Source organism: Scyliorhinus canicula, chromosome 7, assembly GCF_902713615.1.
Source record: "Scyliorhinus canicula chromosome 7, sScyCan1.1, whole genome shotgun sequence".
NCBI classification, from domain to species: domain Eukaryota; kingdom Metazoa; phylum Chordata; class Chondrichthyes; order Carcharhiniformes; family Scyliorhinidae; genus Scyliorhinus; species Scyliorhinus canicula.
In genome coordinates, this window is record NC_052152.1 from 131,686,944 (window position 1) to 131,710,582 (window position 23,639).

Consider the following 23,639-nt stretch of genomic DNA (forward strand, 5'->3'; position numbering starts at 1 on the left):
GCCCCGAATGGGTACAGATGGCCCTCCTTCCCCAGAGGCGGTATTCTCCCCCCCCCCCCCCCCCCCCCCCCCCCACTCCCTCTTTCCTTTCCACCTTGTAGCCGGAGCTGTTACAGTTACGGGCTGGCCCCCTTCCTTTCATCTTCCCCTGCTTGACCTATTACGGTGGCAGAGGTAGAATGGAGTCCTTCAGTAGCCTTTAACTGACAGCTTAAAGGCCTTGATAGGCCGAACGGCGGGACAGGCTGCTTGGCGTCTTACCTGACCCCTATAATATGGGGGTGGGCAAGAAGACAGTGGCTGGCCACCTAATTTATTTTACATTCTACCTCCCTCCCACCCCCTCCCCCACCCTCCCACCTTCAAATATGCTTGTGGAGCAGTAAGGGGAGGTGGGTGGTAACATGCTGACATAATGGTAACATCTCTTTGCTAATGTTATATAGACCAAAATGACTGGGTTATCTTCCTTGGCAAGTTCTCTGATGACGAGATATTCCACTAAGGACATATGGGAATGAAATTTTTTTTACATATCAGATCACCGAGGTATTGCACCCACAGTAGTGATCACTGAGTTATCACGCCCTCTAATTACACATCAGAATCCAATCTTTCAACAAGAAACAGGCACCCGAGCCTGTTCTGTGCATCAATATCATAGTTCATCTGTACCTCAACTTAATCTGCCCTCCTTTCATTCATATCCCTTGACATAACAAAAATGCAGTTTATTTGCTGGAAAAATTTACTAACTATTTATCTTAAATCGAGACTCCGATATTCTGACTTCCAGTCAAACCAATTTACAGAGCAGTTTTCTGTTCATTATCCTGGGCTCTCCATCAAGAATTTACATAGATTTGAGGATTGCTGGACATACTCCTGAAATTGTGAGGAATAAACAGTCATTTAAGAAGGTAGCTTAAAGTAAAAAGTACCTAGAATGCAGAAAGACAGAAAGATCACAATCACATTGATAGGCCATGGTATGAACACTGATCCACCTGATCCACGATGTGTTCCTGCTGTTGTGTGGCTGAAGGTAAGCACCATGTCATTCATGAAAAAAACCTTCGCCACTTCTGTCAGATAGCGGTCTTCATGGAGTCAAGTATCAGATGGAAATAATCCTGTTCCAATTGTTGACTTCAGAGGGAAGTCATTTATTCATCCCCAATATAAGTTTGAAAACCAGGAAAAAAGGAAGTGGTCTGATTGATCATAGCGTTGATGAATCCAAAAGCATAGAGTGCCCATGAGATTGATAATTACTCACCAGCAATGGACTCAGAGTCCCCCTAAGTGTATCAGCTTGACTGCCAAAGCAAACTCGATAAATGCCTCTATAGAGCCACGGCACTCTGTATCTTTATCAGGTTAATTACATCTTCCTAATGTGATATTACTATTTAATCGTGTTATATTTACGTGTACATTTGTCTGCTATATCACTGTGCCAAAAATGTTACTTCTCCCTTCTCCACCAAGTGGATGAGTGTACAGCTGTTCTCCTCTATTCATTGTCCCCTCGACAGGAATCACCACTGCAGTCAGACATGACCCTCACCCACCTAGCACCCTTCAATATTAATTATAGAGAGAGCTATATTCATTCTTTACAATTTCCCTCTGCATTCAGGCTTTCTGGCCTAGCCACCAATGCCCACATCCCATGAAAGGATCCTCTAATTGTTATGACAATTTTTGCTTCTACAGAAACACACAGCTATGGCTGACATCACAGAATCCATCTCAGAGGATCAGGTACCCCACGTGTTCCTTGTGATGGTGCTGGTTCAGTTTGCCACCATGGTGATCGACCGTGCTCTCTACCTCAGGAAGACCGTCATGGGGAAGATTGTCTTTCAGGTTGTCATGGTGCTCGGGATCCATTTCTGGATGTTCTTTATCCTCCCTGGGGTGACTGAAAGGTGATGTAGACCATTACAAAGCATCATAAATACCTGACCCGTAATATCTGGTTAAAGAGAGATGTAATTTTCTCTTGTATATGTTTGCACTAAGATTTAGGGAAGTCTTAACAAGTATTGAAAAGTGAAAGGATTTGTCATTAAATGATCAGCCCCAAGCAACGCGGAGCATTGTGTAACTCGGAGATAGAATAGGCCGAATCGAGGCCTGAGCAGAGTTCATGAGCTGGAAGGGAAAGTCACTGCATGCTTTCTAAAGTTGGTAATTATTTACCTGAGAGGTTTTGTCTAGTTTTCTTTCTTTCTTTATTTTCCTCAGTGTGTTAGCCTTGGATTTAGTTATCTTTAATTCTCTCTCTGATTACCCTGCGACACTCTTCCTGTGGATCAGAGGACAGGAAGCCTGTTTCCAACTCAGGTACAAGTAGGTACCAGCATGGTCCAATAATGACCCCACTCTGGCTGAGGTCTGGTGATGATTCCTCCCCTGTTCAAGATCCAGCAGTGGCCTCAAGCTGGCTGAGGTCCTGCGATGACCCGTCTCTGACCAAGGTCCAGGGTTTATCCTTCCTTGACCAAAGTGTGATGGTAGCGCCTCCTGGCTGAGGTCCAGCAGTAATCAACTAGAAATTCTCGCTAAGTATTTGTTCATCAAGGTGTGGCCCTTGTACTGGGATACTTGAGGCGAATATATGACACGTGAAGGGAGGTTTGGTGTGTGTCTTGAATGTGAAGTATCTTCCTCTGCTTCACCCTTTCTAATAGCTCTGTCATTTCTACCTGCAGGAGGTTTAACCAGAATCCAATTGCCCAGCTGTGGTACTTTGTTAAATGTATTTACTTTGGCTTGTCAGCCTATCAGATCAAATGTGGCTATCCAAATAGAGTGCTTGGCAACTTCTTAACCAAGAGCTACAACTACATCAATCTTTTCCTCTTTCAAGCGTAAGTAAAGGAGCAAACCAGCAGTGTCGAGGGGGCAGACACAAAGTTGTAATATACTTATTTTAACTGATGTGGGAGATCATTTTAATATAAGCCAAAGCTGAATGCCAAAGATACCCTTGAAGTATAGATGTGTTTGGAGTATGTTGCCTCTCGGTTAACCCCCTGGATCAGGAAATCAGCGATATTGAGAAATGGTTATCTTTACCCTGGTTAGTGATGGGCTAACACCCGCACTCTCCCTCACTTACAAATAGGACAATCCCTTGACCCCCCTACCCAGATTTCAACACGAGAGGTTATACTCTTTGCCCCATATGACCGTACCTGCGCAACTCGATACATTCCAACATCATTCCCCGCGGGATAGAGACATCCCTGGAATGGTGACCTTTATTGCCCATCCCTGGCTGGGAACAGCTGTGGGGTTCATTAAGCTACTTGACAGGACAGTTCACAGTGTGAAACTCATAGAACCATGGAGCAGTTACAGCACCAAGAGAGGTTATTCAGCCCATCGTTTCTGTGCTGGCTCTCTGAAAGAGACCCTCTGCTAATCCCTCTTCCTTCACCATTTCCCTGTGGCCCTGCAAGGTGTCTTTTCTCTTCAGCTGCTTGTCAAATTTCCTTGTGGAAGCCAGTGATTGAATGTGCCTCCAACATACTCTCAGGGAACGTGTTCCGGATCCTAACCACCCACTATGTAAGCTGTTTTTCCTTTAATCGCCATTACTTCATTGCCAATCACCTTAAATACCCGGTTTCCTCTGGCTCTCAATGCCTTCTGCCAACAAGGAGAGTTTCTCCCTAAACTATTCAGTCCAGGTTCCTCATGACTTGAACATTTCTATCCAATATCTCTAAGGCGATTCCAACTTCCCAATCTATCCTCATAACTGATGTATCCCATTCTCGTTAGCCTTTTCTGCACCCTCTCTAAAGCCTTCACATCCTTCCCAAAGTACATTGCCCCGACACAATACTCTAGTTGAGTCTGACGGGTTTATTCCGTTGCTTTTCTGCTTTATGCCGCTATTTATAAAGACCGGAACCCAAATGCCTTTTTACACTTTTTCAACTTCCTCTTCAACAATTTGTGCACATATATCCCCAGGTCCCTCGACTCCTGCACGCCCTTTTAGATTTGAACCCTTTTATTTTATATTGTCTCTCCTTGTTCGTCCAGCCAAAATGTACCACTTCACATTTCTCCGCAGTCAATTTCAGCTGCCACGTGTACATCCAGTCCACCGCTCTGGTTTTGTCCTTTTCAAGTCTATCACATTTCACAATATTTCCAAATTTTGAAACTGTGCTGTGTACAGCCGAGTCTAAATCATTAAGAAATATCAAGAAAAAACATGGTCCTAATATTGACCCCTGGAGAACTCTACCATCTACCTTCCCCTTATCTGGCAAACAAATGTTCATCACCAACCTGTTTGCTGTCACTCAGCCAATTTTGTATCCATGCTTCCCACCACTGTCCCGTTTATTCCATGGGCTTTAACTTGGTTGGGAAGTCTGCTTTGTGCCATTTTATCAAATGCCTTTTGGAAGTCCATGTACACCTCACCAACTGCATTAACTCATCAAGTTAGTTAACTGCAAAATTCAGGCTGACTTTCCTTCATGAATCTATACTCATCCGAGTGATTGTTAGTTCTGTGCTGAATTCTCATTTCTAAAAGCTTTGCCACCATCGAGATTAAACTGATTGGCATGTGGTTTCTAGGTTCACCCTTTTTTAAACAAGGTTTTAACATTTGTAATTACCCTGTCGCTAAGGAAGATTGGAAGATTGTCCTCAGTACCTCCATAATTCCCAATTTTACTTCCCTCAGGATCCTCCAACACATCCCATCTGACCCTGGTCATTTATCAACTTTAGTCACAGCAGGTGTTTCAAACAGCTTCTCTCTATCAATTTTTAACCCATAAGTTATATTTCTTTAATGCTGCAAAGAGGAAAGACATGGAGGTGCCCACATTCCGGATTCTTGTAAAACACAATGAAAGATTTTTATTAAGGGTGTTGCTCATACAACTAAGGTGGCGATCTGCTCAAAGCCCAGAAAAAAATCTGCTGACCTCGCTACACTAAACCAGCAGGAATGCATTCCCAGACACATAACACCAACCAATGTAAACTACCTCCATATTCACCATACCTTGGTGAGGACAGGTGAAAAGTATTTATTTTTGGTCCCTAATCTGCCCCACTACCCCTCTTACTGGCATTTAACATTTATATGCCTATAGGAGACTTTTAGATTCCCTTTTATGTTTGCTGCCAGTCTCTTCTCATGCTCTCTCTTTGCTTCTCCTATTTTCTTTTTCACTTCCTCTCTGAATTTTGTATATTCTGCTTAGTTCTCATTTGTATTGTCTACTCAACATGTTCCACCAGTATTGTCCCTACTCACTTGCCAGCCCTCAGCAAGCACCCTCACTATCTGCCAGGCAAAGATCTGGATAGCCACAGCCTCAAACCCACCAACAGCAGGGGCTGGTGGTGAGAACAGTAACCCTGCCTGATGCTGTCATTTGCTGACACACAAGCGTCAAGGCCAATTGTAGTTGAGCCTCTACCATCAACTTAGTCAACACCAGCTGAGATAGCGAGGATGAAACCTTGGCCTTTTCCGGTCTGTATGTCTCAGTACTATGTCTCACGAATATACACCATTCATAACAAAACTAATGAAATGAATGAAAATGAAATGAAAATTGCTTATTGTCACGAGTAGACTTCAAATGAAGTTACTGTGAAAAGCCCCTAGTCGCCACATTCCGGCGCCTGTTCGGGGAGGCTGGTACGGGAATTGAACCGTGCTGCTGGCCTGCTTGGTCTGCTTTCAAAGCCAGCGATTTAGCCCTGTGCTAAACAGCCCCTAATGTGATGTAAGATAAAAGAAAATTACTGTGGGTGTTGGAATCGGAAACAAAAACAGAAAATACTGGACAATCTCAGCAGGCCCGACAGCTTCTGTGGAGAGAGAAGGGACCCAACGTTTTGAGTCTAGATGACTCTTTGCCAAAGCTGTAAGATATGCCTATAGTCGTAGGTAGGTGTCTTGTGAATGTCATTCATGAGATAATTTGTGTAGAAGGTTGAGGTGATGTTTGCTAGTGCTGGTAGCAAATTTGTATTGTCTACTCTACTGGAGCAGTTCTACAGATGGGTCCAACGGAGAATTCAGAGGTTCAGTTTAAATGTGAGAATCCAGGATGCACACAGTGGATGTGGTTTTACAGCCCTTCCCGCCAGTGGGATCTTTCAGTCCCTCATGGCGGGTTCTCCAGTGGTGCGGTCATCGAGCAGCGCAAGTTGCCATTGACTTTGGTGGGGATGGATAATCCCGCCAGTGGGGAGCCAGAACACCCGCTGTGGCGGAGGGGGGAAATTGATTAAAATGAAAGTCTTTCTCTGATAACGATTATTTCAGCCTAATTGTCAGTGTTAGGCCAGCTATTCAAGACAAAAGGATGGCCACTTACATGTGGGCATCTCTGAGGAGCCCCACCTGAACATGCTCTAATGTCCCAGCACTGACCATATTCCTTGGACACTTGCAGATTTCGGTTGGTGCCCTTTCTGACGGAGTTGAGAGCAGTGATGGACTGGGTTTGGACAGACACCACACTCAGCATCTCCAGCTGGATTTGTGTGGAGGATATCTATGCTAATGTTTTCATTCTGAAGTGCTGGAATGAGTCGGAAAAGGTGAGAAGCACACAAGTTGGGACAAGCCGTCCTGCGCCTCAGATTCCCATGTTTAAATGGTTTCAATTGCAGTGCAGTTGCTCCTGAGTGATTAAACAAACACTTATCCAACCTTCCTGAAACATAGCGAGACAGTACAGTGATAATCACAGGCTGTGAGGCCTTGCATACCAATCTGTCCTGGTGAATAATTCACAAAAACTAGAATGCTTTTTCAGCAGCTAATTTGAACATAGAACATAGAACAGTACAGCACAGAACAGGCCCTTCGGCCCTCAATGTTGTGCCGAGCCATGATCACCCCACTTAAACCCACGTAACCCCGTAACCCAACAATCCCCCCATTAACCTTACACTACGGGCAATTTAGCATGGCCAATCCACCTAACCCGCACATCTTTGGACTGTGGGAGGAAACCGGAGCACCCGGAGGAAACCCACGCACACACGGGGAGGACGTGCAGACTCCACACAGACAGTGACCCAGCCGGGAATCGAACCTGGGACCCTGGAGCTGTGAAGCATTGATGCTAACCACCATGCTACCGTGAGGCATTTGGAAGGCAAATGGAATGTTGGCCTTTGTTTCCAAGTGTAAAAATAGGGAAGTCTTGATCAAACTATACAGGCACTAGTTAGACTACACCTGGAATACTTCTTATCTGAGGGAAGATATACTGGCATTGGAATTAGTCCAGAGAAGATTCACTAGATTTGAGTCCAAGTATACAGGGATGATGAGGAGAGTTGAGTAGGATGGGCCTGTACTCAATGGAGTTTAGAAGAATGAGAGGCGATCTTATTGAGACATAGAACATAGAGTGCAGAAGGAGGCCATTCGGCCCATCGAGTCTGCACCAACCCATTTAAGCACTTCCACCCTATCCCCATAACCCAATAACCCCGCCCAACCTCTTTTGGACACTAAGGGCAGTTTATCATAGCCAATCCACCTAACCTGCACATCTTTGGACTGTGGGAGGAAATCGGAGCACCCGGAGGAAACCCACGCAGACACAGGGAGATCGTGCAAACTCCGCACAGGCAGTGACCCAGAGGGGAATCGAACCTGGGACCCTGGCGACCCAGAGGAGAATCCAACCTAGGACCCTGGCACTGTGAAGCCACGGCACAATCCACTTGTGCTATCGTGCTGCCCTTTAAGACATACAGTATTCTCAGGGCACTTGACAGGGTAGATGCAGAGGGATTGTTTCCCTTTGTGGGAGAGTCTAGGATTAGAGGATATAGTCTCAGAATAAGTGTCATCCATTTAAAACAGAGATGGGGAAGAATTTCTTCTCTCAGACGGTAGTGAATCTGTGGAATTCTTTACTTCAGAGAGTTGCAGAGGCTGGGTCATTAAGAATGTTCAATGCTGATGTAGACAGATTTTTGATTTGTAAGGTCATCGAGGATTACATAGAACATAGAACATAGAACAGTACAGCACAGAACAGGCCCTTCGGCCCCCGATGTTGTGCCGAGCAATGATCACCCTACTTAAACCCACGTAACCCAACAATCCCCCCATTAACCTTACATTACGGGCAATTTAGCATGGCCAATCCACCTAACCCGCACATCTTTGGACTGTGGGAGGAAACCGGAGCACCCGGAGGAAACCCACGCACACACGGGGAGGACGTGCAGACTCCACACAGACAGTGACCCAGCCGGGAATCGAACCTGGGACCCTGGAGCTGTGAAGCATTGATGCTAACCACCATGCTACCGTGAGGCCCCTATGGGGATTATGGCGATAAGGCGGGAAAGCGGAGGTGAGGATTATTATATCAGATAAATCATGATCTCATCGAATGGCAGAGCAGACCCGATGGGCCAAATGGCCTACTTCTGTTCCTATATCCTAGGAATAGTAATAGAAAAGCAAAATATTGCAGATACTGGAAATCAGAAATTAAAATAGAAAGTGCTAGAAATACTCAGGAGGTAAGGCAGCAGGAGGTGGAGCGCGAAAGACAGCTAACATTTCAGATCAAGCTGACCTTTCATTAGAATGTTAATGGTTCTAATATCTTTGCCCCCTCCCCTCCCCGGCAAGGTAAACCAATTCCTTTGAGCTTAATGCTAACTTAGAAGCTCAGCTCGAAGAAGCATAGTTGATGCTTACTAGCTAATTAACATCACTTTATTGACAGGCGGACCTCAATGCCTGAATTCTCGAGTTGTATTCACATTGTGCAAATTTCTGTGAGTGGGAGGCGAATGAAATCTTCAATATAGTTAAATTCTGAGACAACCTTAAGTAAAACAGCAGGTTTCAGTTCTCAGACCTTCACCCCGCCCTGTCCACCACCCCACCAGCATTACAATTTGGCCAACCCATCTGCCGCAGGTCAGCTCATTCTCTTACACATGCCAAGAGCAGTGCTGCTAGTATGTCATCTCCCTCCTAAAGGTGTGAATGTTTCTCCTCCTCACAGCGATACCCTCAGGCAGCCGGTCAGAAGAAGAACATGTTGGTGAAGTATGGGATGGGGGGCCTCATCATCATCTCCTTGATCTGCGTCGTTTGGTTCCCGCTGCTCTTCATGTCATTGGTCAAATCTGTCGCCGGGGTGACTAATCAGCCGTTGGATGTTTCCGTCAAGATAAGCATTGGTGGATATGAGGTAAGAGGCAACTCAATGACTTGGACTTGCGAAGCACCCTTGGCGTGATAAAGAGATAAAGGCTTGCATTTAGACAGTACCTTTCACAAACTCCGGTTTCTCCAAAGTGCTTTTAGCCAATGAATTATAGATAGAACAGTACAGCACAGAACAGGCCCTTCGGCCCTCAATGTTGTGCCGAGCCATGATCACCCTACTCAAACCCACGTATTACGTATTGAAGTGTGGTCACTGTTGTTATGCTGGAAATACGGCTGCCAATCTTGTGCACAGCAAGCTCCCACAGAAAGGAATGTGAGAATGACCTGTTTTTGTTATATTCATGGGGATCAATATGGCCCAGGAAACTGGGGAGTTCAGCACTTTTTTGACACAGTACCATGTGATTTTTCATGTCCATTTGAGAGGTTAAATAGGGCATCAGTTTAAAGTCATATCCAAAAGATGGTGTCTCTAACAGCACAGACCCCCTTCAACACTATACTAGAGTGTCAGCATGTATTATGTGCTTAAGTTTGAAGGGATGCCCCATCGTGACTCACAGATAGATGGCCCCGAGCCAGCAGAGACATATCCCTCCTGATTGGAACTTTTTGTCCCAAGGAGGGACCAGCCAGCAGCAAGGGCAATCCCACTGGACGAGGCCTCCTGCCCTCATGAACTGCCATCCCCCCGCATTGCCCTGCTGGGACCTGCCTGAGCGGCCCTGGTGAACCCAACCACGCTCACCTGTCTTCTGGGGCCTCCATCACCGCTGATCTTGGACCTGCGGCAGTACTAGCAGTGACCACCACACCCGGTGGCACTGTTGGGTCTGAAGTGCTGCCTCTGGTTGGCCAGTAGCTCTTGAAGGCAATATCTTTACCCAAAATTAATTTGGATGTTGATATTGGGGGATTCAGCGATGGCAATGCTATTGTATGTCAAGGGGTGATGGTTACATTCTCTATTGTAGGAGATGGTCATTGCCTGGCACTTGTATGGCGTGTATGTAACTTACCACTTTTCATCCCAAGTTTGGATATTATCCAGGTCTTGCTGCATTTGGACATGGACTGCTTCATTATCTGAGGAGTCGTGAATAGTGCTGAACATTGTGCAGGCATCAGCAAACATCCCCACTTCTGACCTTATGATGGAAGGAAGGTCATTGATGGAGCAGCTGAAGATGGTTGGGCCTAGGAGACTACCCTGAGGGACTCCTGCAGTGATGTCCTGGAGCTGAGAACATTGACCTTCAACCACCACAACCATCTTTCTTTGAGCCAGATATAACTGACTCCAACCAATGGAGATGGATTGGTTTCAGATGACATACATAACTTTGAATGTCTGCTTGTTGCCATACCTTAGTGGATCATGCTCTTGACTGAAAGTCAGATTCCTCCAAGTCTGTAGAGTGGTTTGTCCCTTGTTCGTAGCCAGAGGTCTTTCAGGTATGGTTCCTTGTCCAAGAGGAACGTAACACTGGCTCCCATGTCCAAATTAAAGTTGGTGAGGTGATCATTTACTGAGATGTCCATGTTCCAAAAAGAGAATCCAGGATCCTTGGCCTGACACAAGAAACATGGTTGAGTATCTTCTTGGTATGTTACCTCAATCTAGTGGATTATCTTGGGCCCCTCTGCCCGACTGGGTGTTTTACCGTTGCATAACTTTCCGAAGTATCCCAAATGATTGCAATTAAACATTGTGCTGAGATTGCCAGACATTGGTTCCACCTGTGGGTCTTTTGGCTCTCAACCTCTTGTAGATAAAGATAGTCTCGACTGGGACTCAGCTCTGAATTGTCTTCACTCTTCGCAGAGCTGGTTTGTCTAACTTCTTTACAGGCGGTAAGACCAGCCAAACCTTTAGGTTATCACCAATGTACCTCGAGTGGAAGACGCGCAGGTCAGATTGAGTATTGCCTTCCATGGCCTGGGATCTCTCTGCCCCTTTGCTGCTTCACTAGCAGAACAGCTAGGGTTGCTCTGTACCATTGCCTGCTTTCGCCACAAATCAATGGATTGGTGGCTGTTGGCATATCCCGGACTGCCTGACTATTTGGATGGCCTTTTCTAGGGTCAGATCTTCCTTGGCCTGCAGTGTGTCTGAAAGAACATCACCAGCCACACCTATAATAATTCTATCCCTCATCAATTCTAACTTAAGTTCACCATAGTCACAGCCTTAAGCAAAACTGTATAGTTCATTAATAATAAAATCAGCTATTCTTCGGGCAACTGGACACGTTTGTTGAATTTTGCTCTCTAAAATGTTGTCACTTTTTAGTTTGAAATGTTTATTAAAGGACTTTAGGGCTTCATCAGATTTATCTGTGTCTTCACTTCAGGTACTTTCAGTCAGGTCAAAACGCTGCTCCTTTAGAATTTCTGCTCCGGCTTCTCTGAAGTTCCAGGTTTTTCCTAGCGCTGCCACCATGTTGTATATTGGATGTTCTAGTCAGTAGATCTCACAAAGGGGGTTTGAGGCTTGTATGATTAAACATTAAGGGTGGGATTTTCCTTGCATTGCACGAAGTGTGGGAACTGATGTGAAAAGCAACGTGTTTTTTGCCAGCTGCAATGGCAGGTTGTATGCGCTGTATAATCCGCTACAAGCCTCATTAATTCCGCATGCATGGGAAACATGCCAGATCGCTGGCGGGTGGTCTCTGATTCATCTACCCCACTGTCAGTTCCGCTTCCCCACTCGGGGCACTATATTCAAACAGCAGTTGTGCACAGCTTTCTCAATGTCTGCAGCTCAAGGTTGCTACAGATGGCACCAAAAGGGAAGAAGAGAGCAACCCCAAGTTCAGTAATGCCTCTCCTCGAACATCCACCAACATGTCATCTACCCATGTGTTGGCCGCAGGAGGTCCATCAACCTCACCACTCCAACTTTACAGGCAGTGGGCAGCACTAATGCTGCCCACAAAAGGTTGGCAGACCTCTACCCAGTGCAGAAAGAGGATGAATGATCAAATCCATGCCACCAGGGTAAGTCAACCATCTCATCACTCTAAACTCATACACTCGCCATCCCATCGCACAATCACAGGACTTTCACTCACTGCTGGTTTGAGGGGCATCGGCACTCACTCTCACACATACCTTCATATCTTCATCAGAGTTCATCTGCTCTGGAGACCGTTGTCCTCATCCCGTCCATAACTCCACTCATCATCCTTAACTCCTGCCCTGGCACGTGTCTTGCTCCCACTCTCTCCATCCACCTTTATACAGCAGAAGCGGGTGCGCAATAAAAGGGAGAGGTCGGTCCCAGACTGGGTATGGAGTGCTGGGATTCAAGATTCTCACTGCCTTTGAAAATTGTGCCATTGAGTTGCCAGAGAGGCTGTGGACTGTGCCTGGGGCAATGGTGAGGTTGACAGCAAATACCAACATGAGGCTCCCACACCAGCTCGTCCCTCAGACAACACTACTCCTGAGTGCACAGTCCCTGGTTTTAATTTGACAACTCCATGCACCTATAACCTCTACATTTGTTCACCAGAACCTCTGCCAAGTGCCCAAGGCACTCAACCAACCAGGCCCTTAACTCCAGGACCCTTCGGATGTGGAACAAGAGGACAGTACGACTCATCACAGCATTCACCAACACCCTCCACCAGTGCAGAGACACACATCTCAGTGGGACCGGGTTCGAGAGCAGCCTCAGGGTCACAATTTGGTGAGCACAGTGTGCAATCAGACGCACAGCAAGAGGAGACAGGGACATCTGAGGTCACTGACACTCTGAAGAGTGTTGGAGGCCACGTCCAACAAAAGCGATGACGTGAGCTTCCAGAGCACGCTCAAAGCCTCTCTTGCCCACTATAAATCACATTTAGAATTAGTATGTGACCTCGCCGGGTGATCAGATGACAGGTCACACAGTGCTGTTGGTGATGAGAGACTTGACCCTGCAACTGCAAGGTGAGAGATGCTCAAGACGGGACATTTGAGTGCCAGGGCTATAATGTGGCTGGGAGGGACTGAGCTTCGACCCCTTCAGACGGCAAGGTGTCCCCATTTATTGGTGAGCTGAGCAGATGTACACTGAAAATTGGAAACGCAGTTGGCATGCAAGAGCACACATGGCGACCGGAGAATTGGCACCAATCGCGCCCGTGGGGCCGCCGCCGCGCCGGTTGGGGGCCATTGAAAGTGCCCCCCCCCGGCGATTCTCCGCGCTCGGCGGGCCAAGTGCCTGCCAGTTCCGCCGAGTTCCGTGGGCATGGGTTATGTATGGTCCCACCCAGCGGGATCTCATAGTTCTGGCTGCGGAGGCCATCCTGGTGGGGGGGCGGGTGGATCCGACCCTTGTGGGGGGGGGGGGGCCTCGACGGTGGCCAGGTCCGCGATCGGGGTCTACCAATCGGTGGGCGGGCTAATTCCGGGGGGGGGGAACCTATGTTCCTCCATGCCAGGCCCCTGTAGGGCTCCGCTATATTGCCCGGGGGCCAGCGCGGAGAAGGCCCTGGCGCACATGCGAAGACCTGCACCAGCCGTGGCGCGCATGTGCGGATCCGCGCCGGCTGTGGCGTGCCGGCTTTCGAGCGCACAGCACTCCGGCTCCATACTAGGCCCCGTAGAAGAGGTGAATGCCTGGGCCTGGAGGCCCGTTGACACCGGCGTCGCTCACGCCGGGTTTGACGCCGACGTCAACACTTGGCCGGGATTTCGGAGAGTACGTAGAGATGGACAATATATGATCCTTCTCCATTGTAATCATGGGCGGGATTCTCCCGTACCCGGCGGGACGGGGGGTCCCGGCGGGACGGAGTGGCGTGAACCACTCCAGTGTCGGCTCACCCCAAAGGTGCGGAATCCGGCGAGAGTCCGCGCATGCGCGGGTGCGTCAGCGGCTGCTGACATCATCCCCACACATGCGCAGGGCGGGGGTAACCTACACGTCGGCCATCGCGGAGGCTGACACGGCTGACGCGTAGTAAGAGTGCCCCCACGGCACAGGCCCACCCGCCGATCGGTGGGCCCCGATCGCGGGCCAGGCCACCGTGGGAGCACCCCCCGGGGCCAGATCGCTCCGCGCCCCCCCCAGGACCCCGGAGCCCGCCCACGCCGCCAGGTCCCACCGGTAAGGGACCTAGTCTGATCCACGCCAGCGGGACCGGCAAAAATCCAACGGGACTTCAGCCCATCGCGGGCCGGAGACTCCGGGCAGCCCCGGAGCCCATTGAGTCACGCCGGTCCCCACCATTCTCCGGGGCAGGCGGCGCGACTCACGCCTCGCCGACTTTTGGAGGGCCGGAGAATTCGGCGGCCGGAGGAAGCGGGATTCACGTCGACCCCCGGCGATCCTCCGACCCGGCGGGGGGGTCGGAGAATCCCGTCCCATATCTCTCCATGTAATGCAGATGAGTTCGGAGGACAGCTCCACCTCAATCGTGTCCAGCCAAGAATAAACATGCAAAGGATGTGAATGATGTTCTTTCCACAAGCACATTGAACATTAGGATGGTAAATCCCAGAGGCAGGCCGTGGCATTCTGAATCTTAGATTACAGCACATTGAAGACAGTGTTCGAGAAATTGAGCTTGGAGCTTGGAATGGGTGGATAAAGATTAATTGATACTTTACAATTTAATATTCCTCTTTGTTAAGATCTCTTTATATGACTCAGTATTAGATTTTGTCTGATATCACCCCTGTGAAACATCTTGGTGTGTTTCAACAGACTAAATGCAAGTCATTGTTACAATGTGTACTTTCTAAAATCTTTTCTTTACATGTGAAGCCTCTCTTTACGATGAGCGCACAGCAACAGAACCTCAGGCCGCTCTCCACTGCAGCGTATAACGATCTCACTAACCGGTACGACATCTATCCGGTAAGTCCCAGAGTCAACTGGCTCCATGTGAAAATGTAATCAGCAAGAACTCCACTCAGAAAAAGGGGCAGAGTGGTGGGGGAGGTAGGGGGGGTTGAGGGGTGGGGGGGGGGGGGGGGGGGGGGGGGGGGGCAGTGCTGATCACTATGGATGTCAGATCAGGTAAATAATGTTTCTGTCCTAGGCCCAACCATATTCAGCTGCTTCATCGATGACCCCCCATCCATCATAGGATCAGAAGTGGGGATGTTTGCTGATGCCTGCACAATGTTCAGCGCCATTCACGACTCCTCAGATAATGAAGCAGTCTGTGTCCAAATGCAGCAACACCTGGACTGGGCTGACAAGTGGCAAGTTATATTTGCTCCACACAAGTGCCAGGCAATGGCCAGCTCCTACTAGGGAGGATTTAATCATCGTCCCTTGACATTCAATGGCATTGTCATTGCAGAATTCCTCCACAATCAACATCCTGGGGGTTACCATTGATACTGAGCTGGATTAACCATGTTAATACCAGGGAGGTCAAAGGCTAGGAATCCTATGAAGGGTAATCACTTCCAAACCCACGGCCATCTAGAATGACCAGAGCAGCTGATACCTGGGAACCCCACCTGGAGGTTCCCCTCTAAGTCACTCACCACACTGACTTGGAAATATATCACAGTTCCTTCACTGTTACTGGGTCAAAATCCTGGTACTCCCTCCCTAACAGTACTGTGGGTGTACCTACATCTCAGGGTCTGCAGCGGTTCAAGATGGCAACTCACCACCACCTGCTGAAGGGAAACTAGGGATGGGCAATAAATGCTGGTCTAACCAGCGACACCCACATCCCGTAAATTATTTTTAAAAAATCCAGTGGATGAGAGTTCAGATCCCAGCCTGGAAAGTTGTGAAATTAAGTTTAATCATTTTGGTCAATTACGGGAATGATGCTCACGATAAATAGAACCATAGAAAACTCACGGTGTCGAAAGAGGCCATCAGCCCATCGTGGCTGCACCAGTCATTTAAAAAAAAGTAAAGAGGAACTAGCCACTCATGTTAATCCCATTATCCAGCACTTGGTCCATAGCCCTGTAAGTTACCTCACTTCAGATCCAGGTACCTTTTAAGTGAGTTGAGGTAAATGTCTTTTCACCTTTCACAACATCAGGGCAGCCCATAGTGCTTCACAGCCATTGGGATGCTTTTGAAATATTAAATGTATTGTAGGAAATATAGCAGTTAATTAGTGCACAGCAAGATCCCATAACGTAAATGATTGAATAATCTGTTTCCAGTGATGTTGGATGAAGTATAAATGTTGGTATATTGGAAATTACCATAAAGGCTGTCAGACTATTGTAAATACTTCACTGGTCCATTAAACATTACTATCTAGACTTTGCGGTCAATTCTTAGGACATTGAAAGCTGGGAAATAATAAATGTGAATTTGTCAGTGCCACCCACATTCCTAGATGAAAGGTAAAAAATATAACATCACATGACTTCTACCATCTAGAAGGGCAAGAGCAACAGATACCTGGGAACACCACCACCCCTTCCCAATCACTCACCACCCCGACTTGGAAATATATTGGCGTTCCTTCACTGTCGCTGGGCCCAAATCTTGGGACCCCCTCCATAACAGCACTGGGGTTGTACCTACATCTCAGTGACTGCAGCGCTTAAAGAAAGCAGCTCACCAGCACCTTCAATTTGGAATGGGTAATAAATGCTGGCCTAGCCAGCGAAACCCACATACCATGAATTAATTTTAAAAATGCAGAAAACATTATTGTCTCAACAAGTGACCAGTAAGAAATGTTGTCTTTTGGACTCCATTATATGGTTGAAGATTGACTTCTTTTATCAACCCTGTGTAGAATATCGAATGCTTGGGAAGAATGAGTTACGTTGGGTGGGATTCCCCGTACCCGGCGGGGCGGGGGGAGTCCCGGAGAGACGGAATGGCGTCAACCATTCCAGCGTCAGCCCGCCCCAAAGGTGCGGAATCCTCAGCACCTTCAGGGGCTAGGCCGGCGCCAAAGTGGTTTGCGCTCCGCCGGCTGGCGTGGAATACCTTTGGCACCACGCCAGCCGGGGCCGAAGGGATTCCGCCAGCCGGCGCGAGTCCGTGCATGCGCGGGAGCATCAGCGGCTGCTGACATCATCCCGCGCATGCGCAGGGGATGTTCACCTTCGTGTCGGCCATCACGGAGGCTGACACAGCTGACGCGTAGGAAAAGAGTGACCCCACGGCACAGGCCCGCCCGTGGATCGGTGAGCCCCGATCGTGCGCCAGGCCACCGTGGGAGCACCCCCGGGGGCAGATCGCCCTGCGCCCCCCCGAGGACCCCGGAGCCCGCCCCGCTGCCAGGTCCCGCCAGTAAGGGACCTAGGTCTGATCTACGCTGGCGGGACTGGCAAAGGACCAGCGGGACTTCAGCCCATCGCGGGCTGGAGAATCGCCGGGGGGGCTGCTGCGAGCGGCCGCCGACCGGCGCGGCACGATTCCCGGTCCCACCGAAACTCTGGTGCCGGAGAATTCGGCGGGGGCGGGATTCACGCCGCCCCCCCGGTGATTCTCCGATGTACTAATATGTCACCATTCACTGTTCAAACACCAATAAAGTACTTTTGAAGTATAGACCCCAATATGATGTACAATAGCAGACAATTTGGGCAGAGTAAGCTCCCACAAGCAAGAATATGATAAATGGACTGATCGTCTGTTTTTGTGATGTAAGCTTTTTAATATGTCTTCCTTTACGGGATGCGGGAGTCACTGGCTAGTCCAGCATTTACTGAGTGATAACTGCGGCACTCATCTTCAGATATTGGCTGCAGGATCTTCTATATCTATCAGACGGGGTCTCGGTTTAATGTTTCATGTGAAAAAGGTACCTCTGATGGTGCAGCCCTCATTTAGTACTGACCTGGGAATGAAAACCTAGATTCAAGGTCCAATTCTCTGAAGTGGGGCCTGAACCCCAGAAACTCTGGGTTGGATTCTCCGAAATCAGGATGCTCCATTTTCCCAGCAGCCTGGGGGTTTCCCATCGACATGGGGCTGCCCCACAATGGGAAACCCCATTGACCGGCCAGCAAAATGGTGAATCCCGACAACGCGCTGAACTAGAAATCTGGCACGGCGGGATGGAAAAGCCCACCCTGTCTCTGAGATGGGAGTGCAACCCAGTGAGCCACAATTACACAGTTTTGGGGGTCTGCTCATGTTGATAGGTGACTTGGCCCCGCCTTGCCCTGACCAGAACAGAAATTTCAGCGCAAATACACACCCTTTCTAACAAAGGTTTGATTTTAGACTTCAAGCATATGGTAAAGATACACACACATATTGGAAGTGAGGCAGTGAATGAGGGAGACAGATAGTAGCAAACATGAGAACCATTGAATGGACAGCGCAGAGGGAGCTTTACACAGAGTGGAGGGAGGAGCTGGGGAAGCAGGTACCCATTGGGGGGGGGGGGGGGGGGGGGGGTGGTTGGTGGGGTAGAGGAGACGAGAATCAATTTTAACGGTATCATTAAAACATGCAAGCTTTTTTTCATTTCCATAGTCTGCTATGCAATTCTTAGTTAACTACATGCCAGAAGACATAATGGTGGCCCATATAAAGAGCGATGCCAATCTGCTGTGGAGTATCAGCCCCGCCAGTCTCAAGGCGATGAAAGAAGAAATTGACAATTCTTCACGGATTTACATACATCTCCATTGGACCATTCTGAGGTACAGCGTGTAGCATGAAATTGAATTCACAGGCGAAATCACAACGTGTGACTTCACTAAAACGGAATCAAGCACCAAAGTTAATTTTTGAGCTGAAAAAGCACATTGAAATCTCAGGCTCGGGGGCTGGATTCTCCATCTCGCCAGCCGGCCAAGGGGTTTCCCAATTTGGGCAGCTCCATGCCATTGGGAAATCCCTTTGCTGCCAGTGTAACAGAGAATCCCAACAGCGGAGAATCCAGCCCCTTGTTTGTGGTTTTCAGTATATTCCCATGGGCGTAAATCGTGATGGAGACCAGTTGCGGAGCAACTTTCAAAGAGAGCAGGAACAAGGAGCATAAAAGCCTGCACAAGGTGGCATTGAACCTCCCTTAGAGACAAAACGGTTGGTTCCAAAACTGAAAATTATTGGGTAGGGGGAGTTCATTTAAGGTTGGCCAATGTAAGGGACTGTTTACCCTCTGTCTAACCTGTCCTGGAAGTGCTTGATGGGGACTGTGTGGAGAAAGCTTTACTCCGTATCTAACTCCGTGCTGTACCTGCACTGTGAGTGTTTGATGGGAACAGTGTTGAGGGAGCTTTACTCCGTATCTAACTCCGTGCTGTATCTGCACTGAGAGGTTTGAAGAAGGCCTATGGTGTGCTAGCGTTCATTAGCAGAGGGATTGAATTCATGAGCCGTGAGGTGATGATGCAGCTGTACAAAACCTTGGTAAGGCCACATTTGGAGTACTGTGTGCAGTTCTGGTCACCTCATTTTAGGAAGGATGTGGAAGCTTTGGAAAAAGTGCAAAGGAGATTTACCAGGATGTTGCCTGGAATGGAGAGTAGGTCGTACGAGGAAAGGTTGAGGGTGCTAGGCCTTTTCTCATTAGAACGGAAAAGGCGACTTGATAGAGGTTTATAAGATGATCAGGGGAATAGATAGAGTAGACAGTCAGAGACGTTTTCCCCGGGTGGAACAAACTATTACAAGGGGACCTAATTTAAGGTAAATGGTGGAAGATATAGGGGGGATGTCAGAGGTAGGTTCTTTACCCAGAGAGTAGTGGGGGCATGGAATGCACTGCCTGTGGAAGTAGTTGAGTCGGAAACGTTAGGGACCTTCAAGCGGCTATTGGAAAGGTATATGGATTATGGTAGAATAATCGAGTGTAGATTAATTTGTTCTTAAGGGCAGCACGGTAGCATTGTGGATAGCACAATTGCTTCACAGCTCCAGGGTCCCAGGTTCGATTTCGGCTTGGGTCACTGTCTGTGTGGAGTCTGCACATCCTCCCCGTGTGTGCGTGGGTTTCCTCCGGGTGCTCCGGTTTCCTCCCACAGTCCAAAGATGTGCAGGTTGGGTGGATTGGACATGATAAATTGCCCTTAGTGTCCAAGATTCTATGATTAACCTAGGCCAAAAGTTTGGCACAACATCGTGGGCCAAAGGGCCTGGTCTGTGCTGTATTTCTCTATGTTCTATGTTCTATTTTTGGTGGGGATAGCGTAGAGGGAGCTTTATGCTGTATCTAACCATGCGATGTGTTGCAAGTGTAAGGACAGCTGTATTTCTTCAGCGCGTGTTTCTGTGAGAGGCTTTATTCAACTGAACTTCAGGGGCGAAATTTTCCGACCCCCTGCAGGGTCGGAGAATTGCCCGGGACCGGCGCAAATCTCCGCCACCCGGGAATTGGCGGGGGCGGGAATCGCGCCGCGCCCATCGGTGAGTCCCCTGTGGCGGTTCTCCGGCCCGCGATGGGCCAAAGGCCTGCCGCTGAGAGGCCTCTCCCGCCGCCGTGGTTTCAACCACCTCTGGTGGCGGCGGGATTGGTGGCGCGAGCGGGCCGCCGGGGTCCTGGGGGGGGGGGGCGCAGTGCGATCAGACCCGGGGGATGCCCCCACGGTGGCCAGGCCTGCGATCGGGGCTCACCGATCGGCGGGCGGGCCAGTGCTGTGGAGGCACTCTTTTTCTTCCGCCGCCGCCACGGCCTCCACCATGGCTGAGGCAGAAGAGAACCCCCCTACCACGCATGCGTCGGTGGTGACATCAGCGGTAGCTGACGCACCGCGCATGCACAAATCGGCGAAGGCCTTTCGGCCAGCCCCGACACCGGCCGGCAGGCATCAAAGGCCATTGGCACCGGTTTTGGCACCAGTCGGCGTGGCGCCAACCACTCCGGCGCGGGCCTAGAGTTGGCGCCACTTCGCTACGGCGGGTAGGGGAGAATCCCGGCCCAGATGTCTGCCTCCAGAGGCAGAGTGCCTCATGGCAGAGTCACACAACTACAGCAAGTCAGGCAGTACAGGATTGCATTTCCAGAACCCAAACATCCCTGTTTTCTGTTTTTAAATCAATAAAAAAGGTGTTTTTCCTAGCAAACAAAAGACACATTTGCATGTATAATCCCGTGTGACAGTGAATTGCCCAGGTTACCCACTATATAACCACTGTTTGCATGCATTGGAAGCTGTTAGTCTCTGCACATGCTTTGGACACATGGGGTGGGATTTTCAGGGCCCACAACCTCTTCCCCGCCCCCCCCCCGCCCCGTGCCAAGCCCCTCCCAATGCCCGTTTATTATGGCAGTGGGATCATCCAGTATTGTTTTTAACAGATTCTCCAGTTGTTCACATCTCTGCCATCGGGGAACCGGCAGTGGGAGGTCATCATCGGTGGAACCGGAATATCCCACCAGATGAAACGGCCATAAATTCCTGCCCATAGTCTTTAAATTGTGAAGTTCTATTAATAGAAAGTGAGCATATGGATTATTCTTCTGGGAGATGTTCTTTGTCCAGATAGTGTTGTCTCTATGACCTTTGGTGAATGTTTTTGATCCATTGCAGTTGTTGGGGATTTGTGGGCCTCTGGGATTGATGGTACGTCTTCACTTAGTACGACTGGCGAGATCCCTTCACCCCGACAAGCTGATTGCTTTGAACGAACAGCTTTGCGATTTGTTCAGATCTGCCAACGGTTGTGCCGGAATAGTTGGTTATTCACTTCCAGTGCGTACAATCAAGGTGACAATTTCTCCATGCATGTTCCAAGCTTCCACATGGGCTGACTCCTGCTGAGAGCATCGAGGATTTGTACCCTGTCTTGATCTCCAATGTTCAGATCTGGCAAAAGTTTTGGCAGTTTTGTCAAGCTAAAATTTGACTTTCTGCTCTTTCATCTTCATCTTTTCACTCATACCTGCTACCACCTGTGGTTTCATTCGCTCCTTTGCAATTGGAGGAGTAGTTTGCATGTGGTATGACATCAGTCTTTAGACAGGAATAATTTCTATGCTATTAGGAGCTGTTGAGGATTGCCTTCCGTACGTCAGTGCTAGATTCGCTTGATTTCTTGACCTGTCCTTCATTGAGTTTCACTGTCATCTCAACATTTCTAATCAGATAGTGATGTATAATGCTCAAATTCCAAATTTGCGGCAAATTGGTTGAAATCTTCACTTGTGAACTGAAGGCCATTGTCATTCATCACAATGTCTGAAATGCCATATGGAATGAAGTGTGTTTTCAGGCATACTATTATTTGTTTCATCATCATTGAAATCAGCAGGCCTACCTCCTTGTAGTCCAAATTGTCTACCATGATAAGATAATCCGTTCTAAAGTGGGAAAAAAAAGGCTTACTCCCAACTTCATCCATCATCTGCCTGGGATGTCATGTGTCATCAATGGCTCTCTAGCTGTTTTAACGTGGTACTTGTTGCAAGCACTGCACTCACTGATGTGGTCATGCTTCATTGTTCATGAGGATCTCGGTGCACTGAAACCAGGGTGTGGCTGAGTGACCTGGTGAAGTTCCTAAGGTTGGAGAAAATCAAGTTCCTCTTAAGAGGGTCGGTTGATCGGTTTGCCCGGAGCCACTTCAAGGAGAGTTGAGGCATCAACAGTGGGGAGGGAGGGATAAAGGAGCTAAAATGGGGAAAGCAGGATGGAAGGAGGGAAATGGGGTATTGGTTATTTATTTATTATGAGGTTCCTGTTTGTTCTTGCTCTTGTGCTGGTTTGTATTTACTGTTTAGATAAATGACTTAATAAAAATATATATTTTTAAATGTTTCATTGTTCATGTTTGGCCATTGGAGCACATGTCTTGCCCTTTTCAGAGTTGATTCAGTTCTTTGGTAAATGTGTTTCAGCATCTCTCCACTCATCTCCTTTGGGATGGTCACTCTATTTCCTTTGTGCAAGGCGCCATCTTGGGCTGTCAATTTATCTCCGTATTCCCAATATGCTCTTGTGACCACAGGTGTGTTCTTGATGCTCTCAGGTCATCTTTTCATCACTACTTGCAGTGCCTGAAGAGTTGCATCTTGTTGGGTAGTTCAATTGATGTGAACAACGCATTTGTCTGTCAGATCCAATGTCTCAGCCGGGTTGATGATTTCCAGATTACGTGGACCTGCTGCTTAGCAATGAAACTGGAAGATTTCACATTCTGTTCTAGCCTCCTCAACTTTCCTCAATGGCGGGGGGGGGGGGGGGGGGGGGGGGGGGCTGGCCTCGACGGGCTGGTCTCAACAGCAGGTCAGCAATGTACATGTGTTTCTCTTGCTTGTGTGTCACATCCAGATGATATCTTTGTAAACTAAGTAACATTCTTTGCAGAAGCCTCTGAGTACATAGTAACAGTTTGCAAAAAATGCTTTGAAGTGACTTGTGGTCGGACTCCACGGTTACTTTGTCTCTCCCAAGCAGGTACTAATGAAAGTGTTTGCATTCGTGCTCTTGGATGTAAATGTGACTGGTTGTCCTTGCTGCACGAGAGTCCCCGGCCCATCCATCTCACTGGCGTCACACTGCATGGTTACTTTCTCAT

At 48.4% G+C, this 23,639-nt stretch overlaps 1 protein-coding gene across 1 annotated transcript in view; it reads left to right on the forward strand.

Annotated features, from left to right (window-relative positions):
- LOC119969135 (piezo-type mechanosensitive ion channel component 2-like) overlaps nucleotides 1-23,639 on the forward strand; it is a 290,064-nt gene that overhangs the window by 251,361 nt on the left and 15,064 nt on the right. Inside the window, exons 44-49 of the mRNA XM_038802351.1 lie at nucleotides 1,720-1,934; nucleotides 2,721-2,879; nucleotides 6,459-6,606; nucleotides 9,054-9,242; nucleotides 14,988-15,080; nucleotides 18,651-18,820. Of these exons, the coding sequence (XP_038658279.1) occupies nucleotides 1,720-1,934; nucleotides 2,721-2,879; nucleotides 6,459-6,606; nucleotides 9,054-9,242; nucleotides 14,988-15,080; nucleotides 18,651-18,820 (974 nt within the window). The remainder of the gene's footprint in view (nucleotides 1-1,719; nucleotides 1,935-2,720; nucleotides 2,880-6,458; nucleotides 6,607-9,053; nucleotides 9,243-14,987; nucleotides 15,081-18,650; nucleotides 18,821-23,639) is intronic.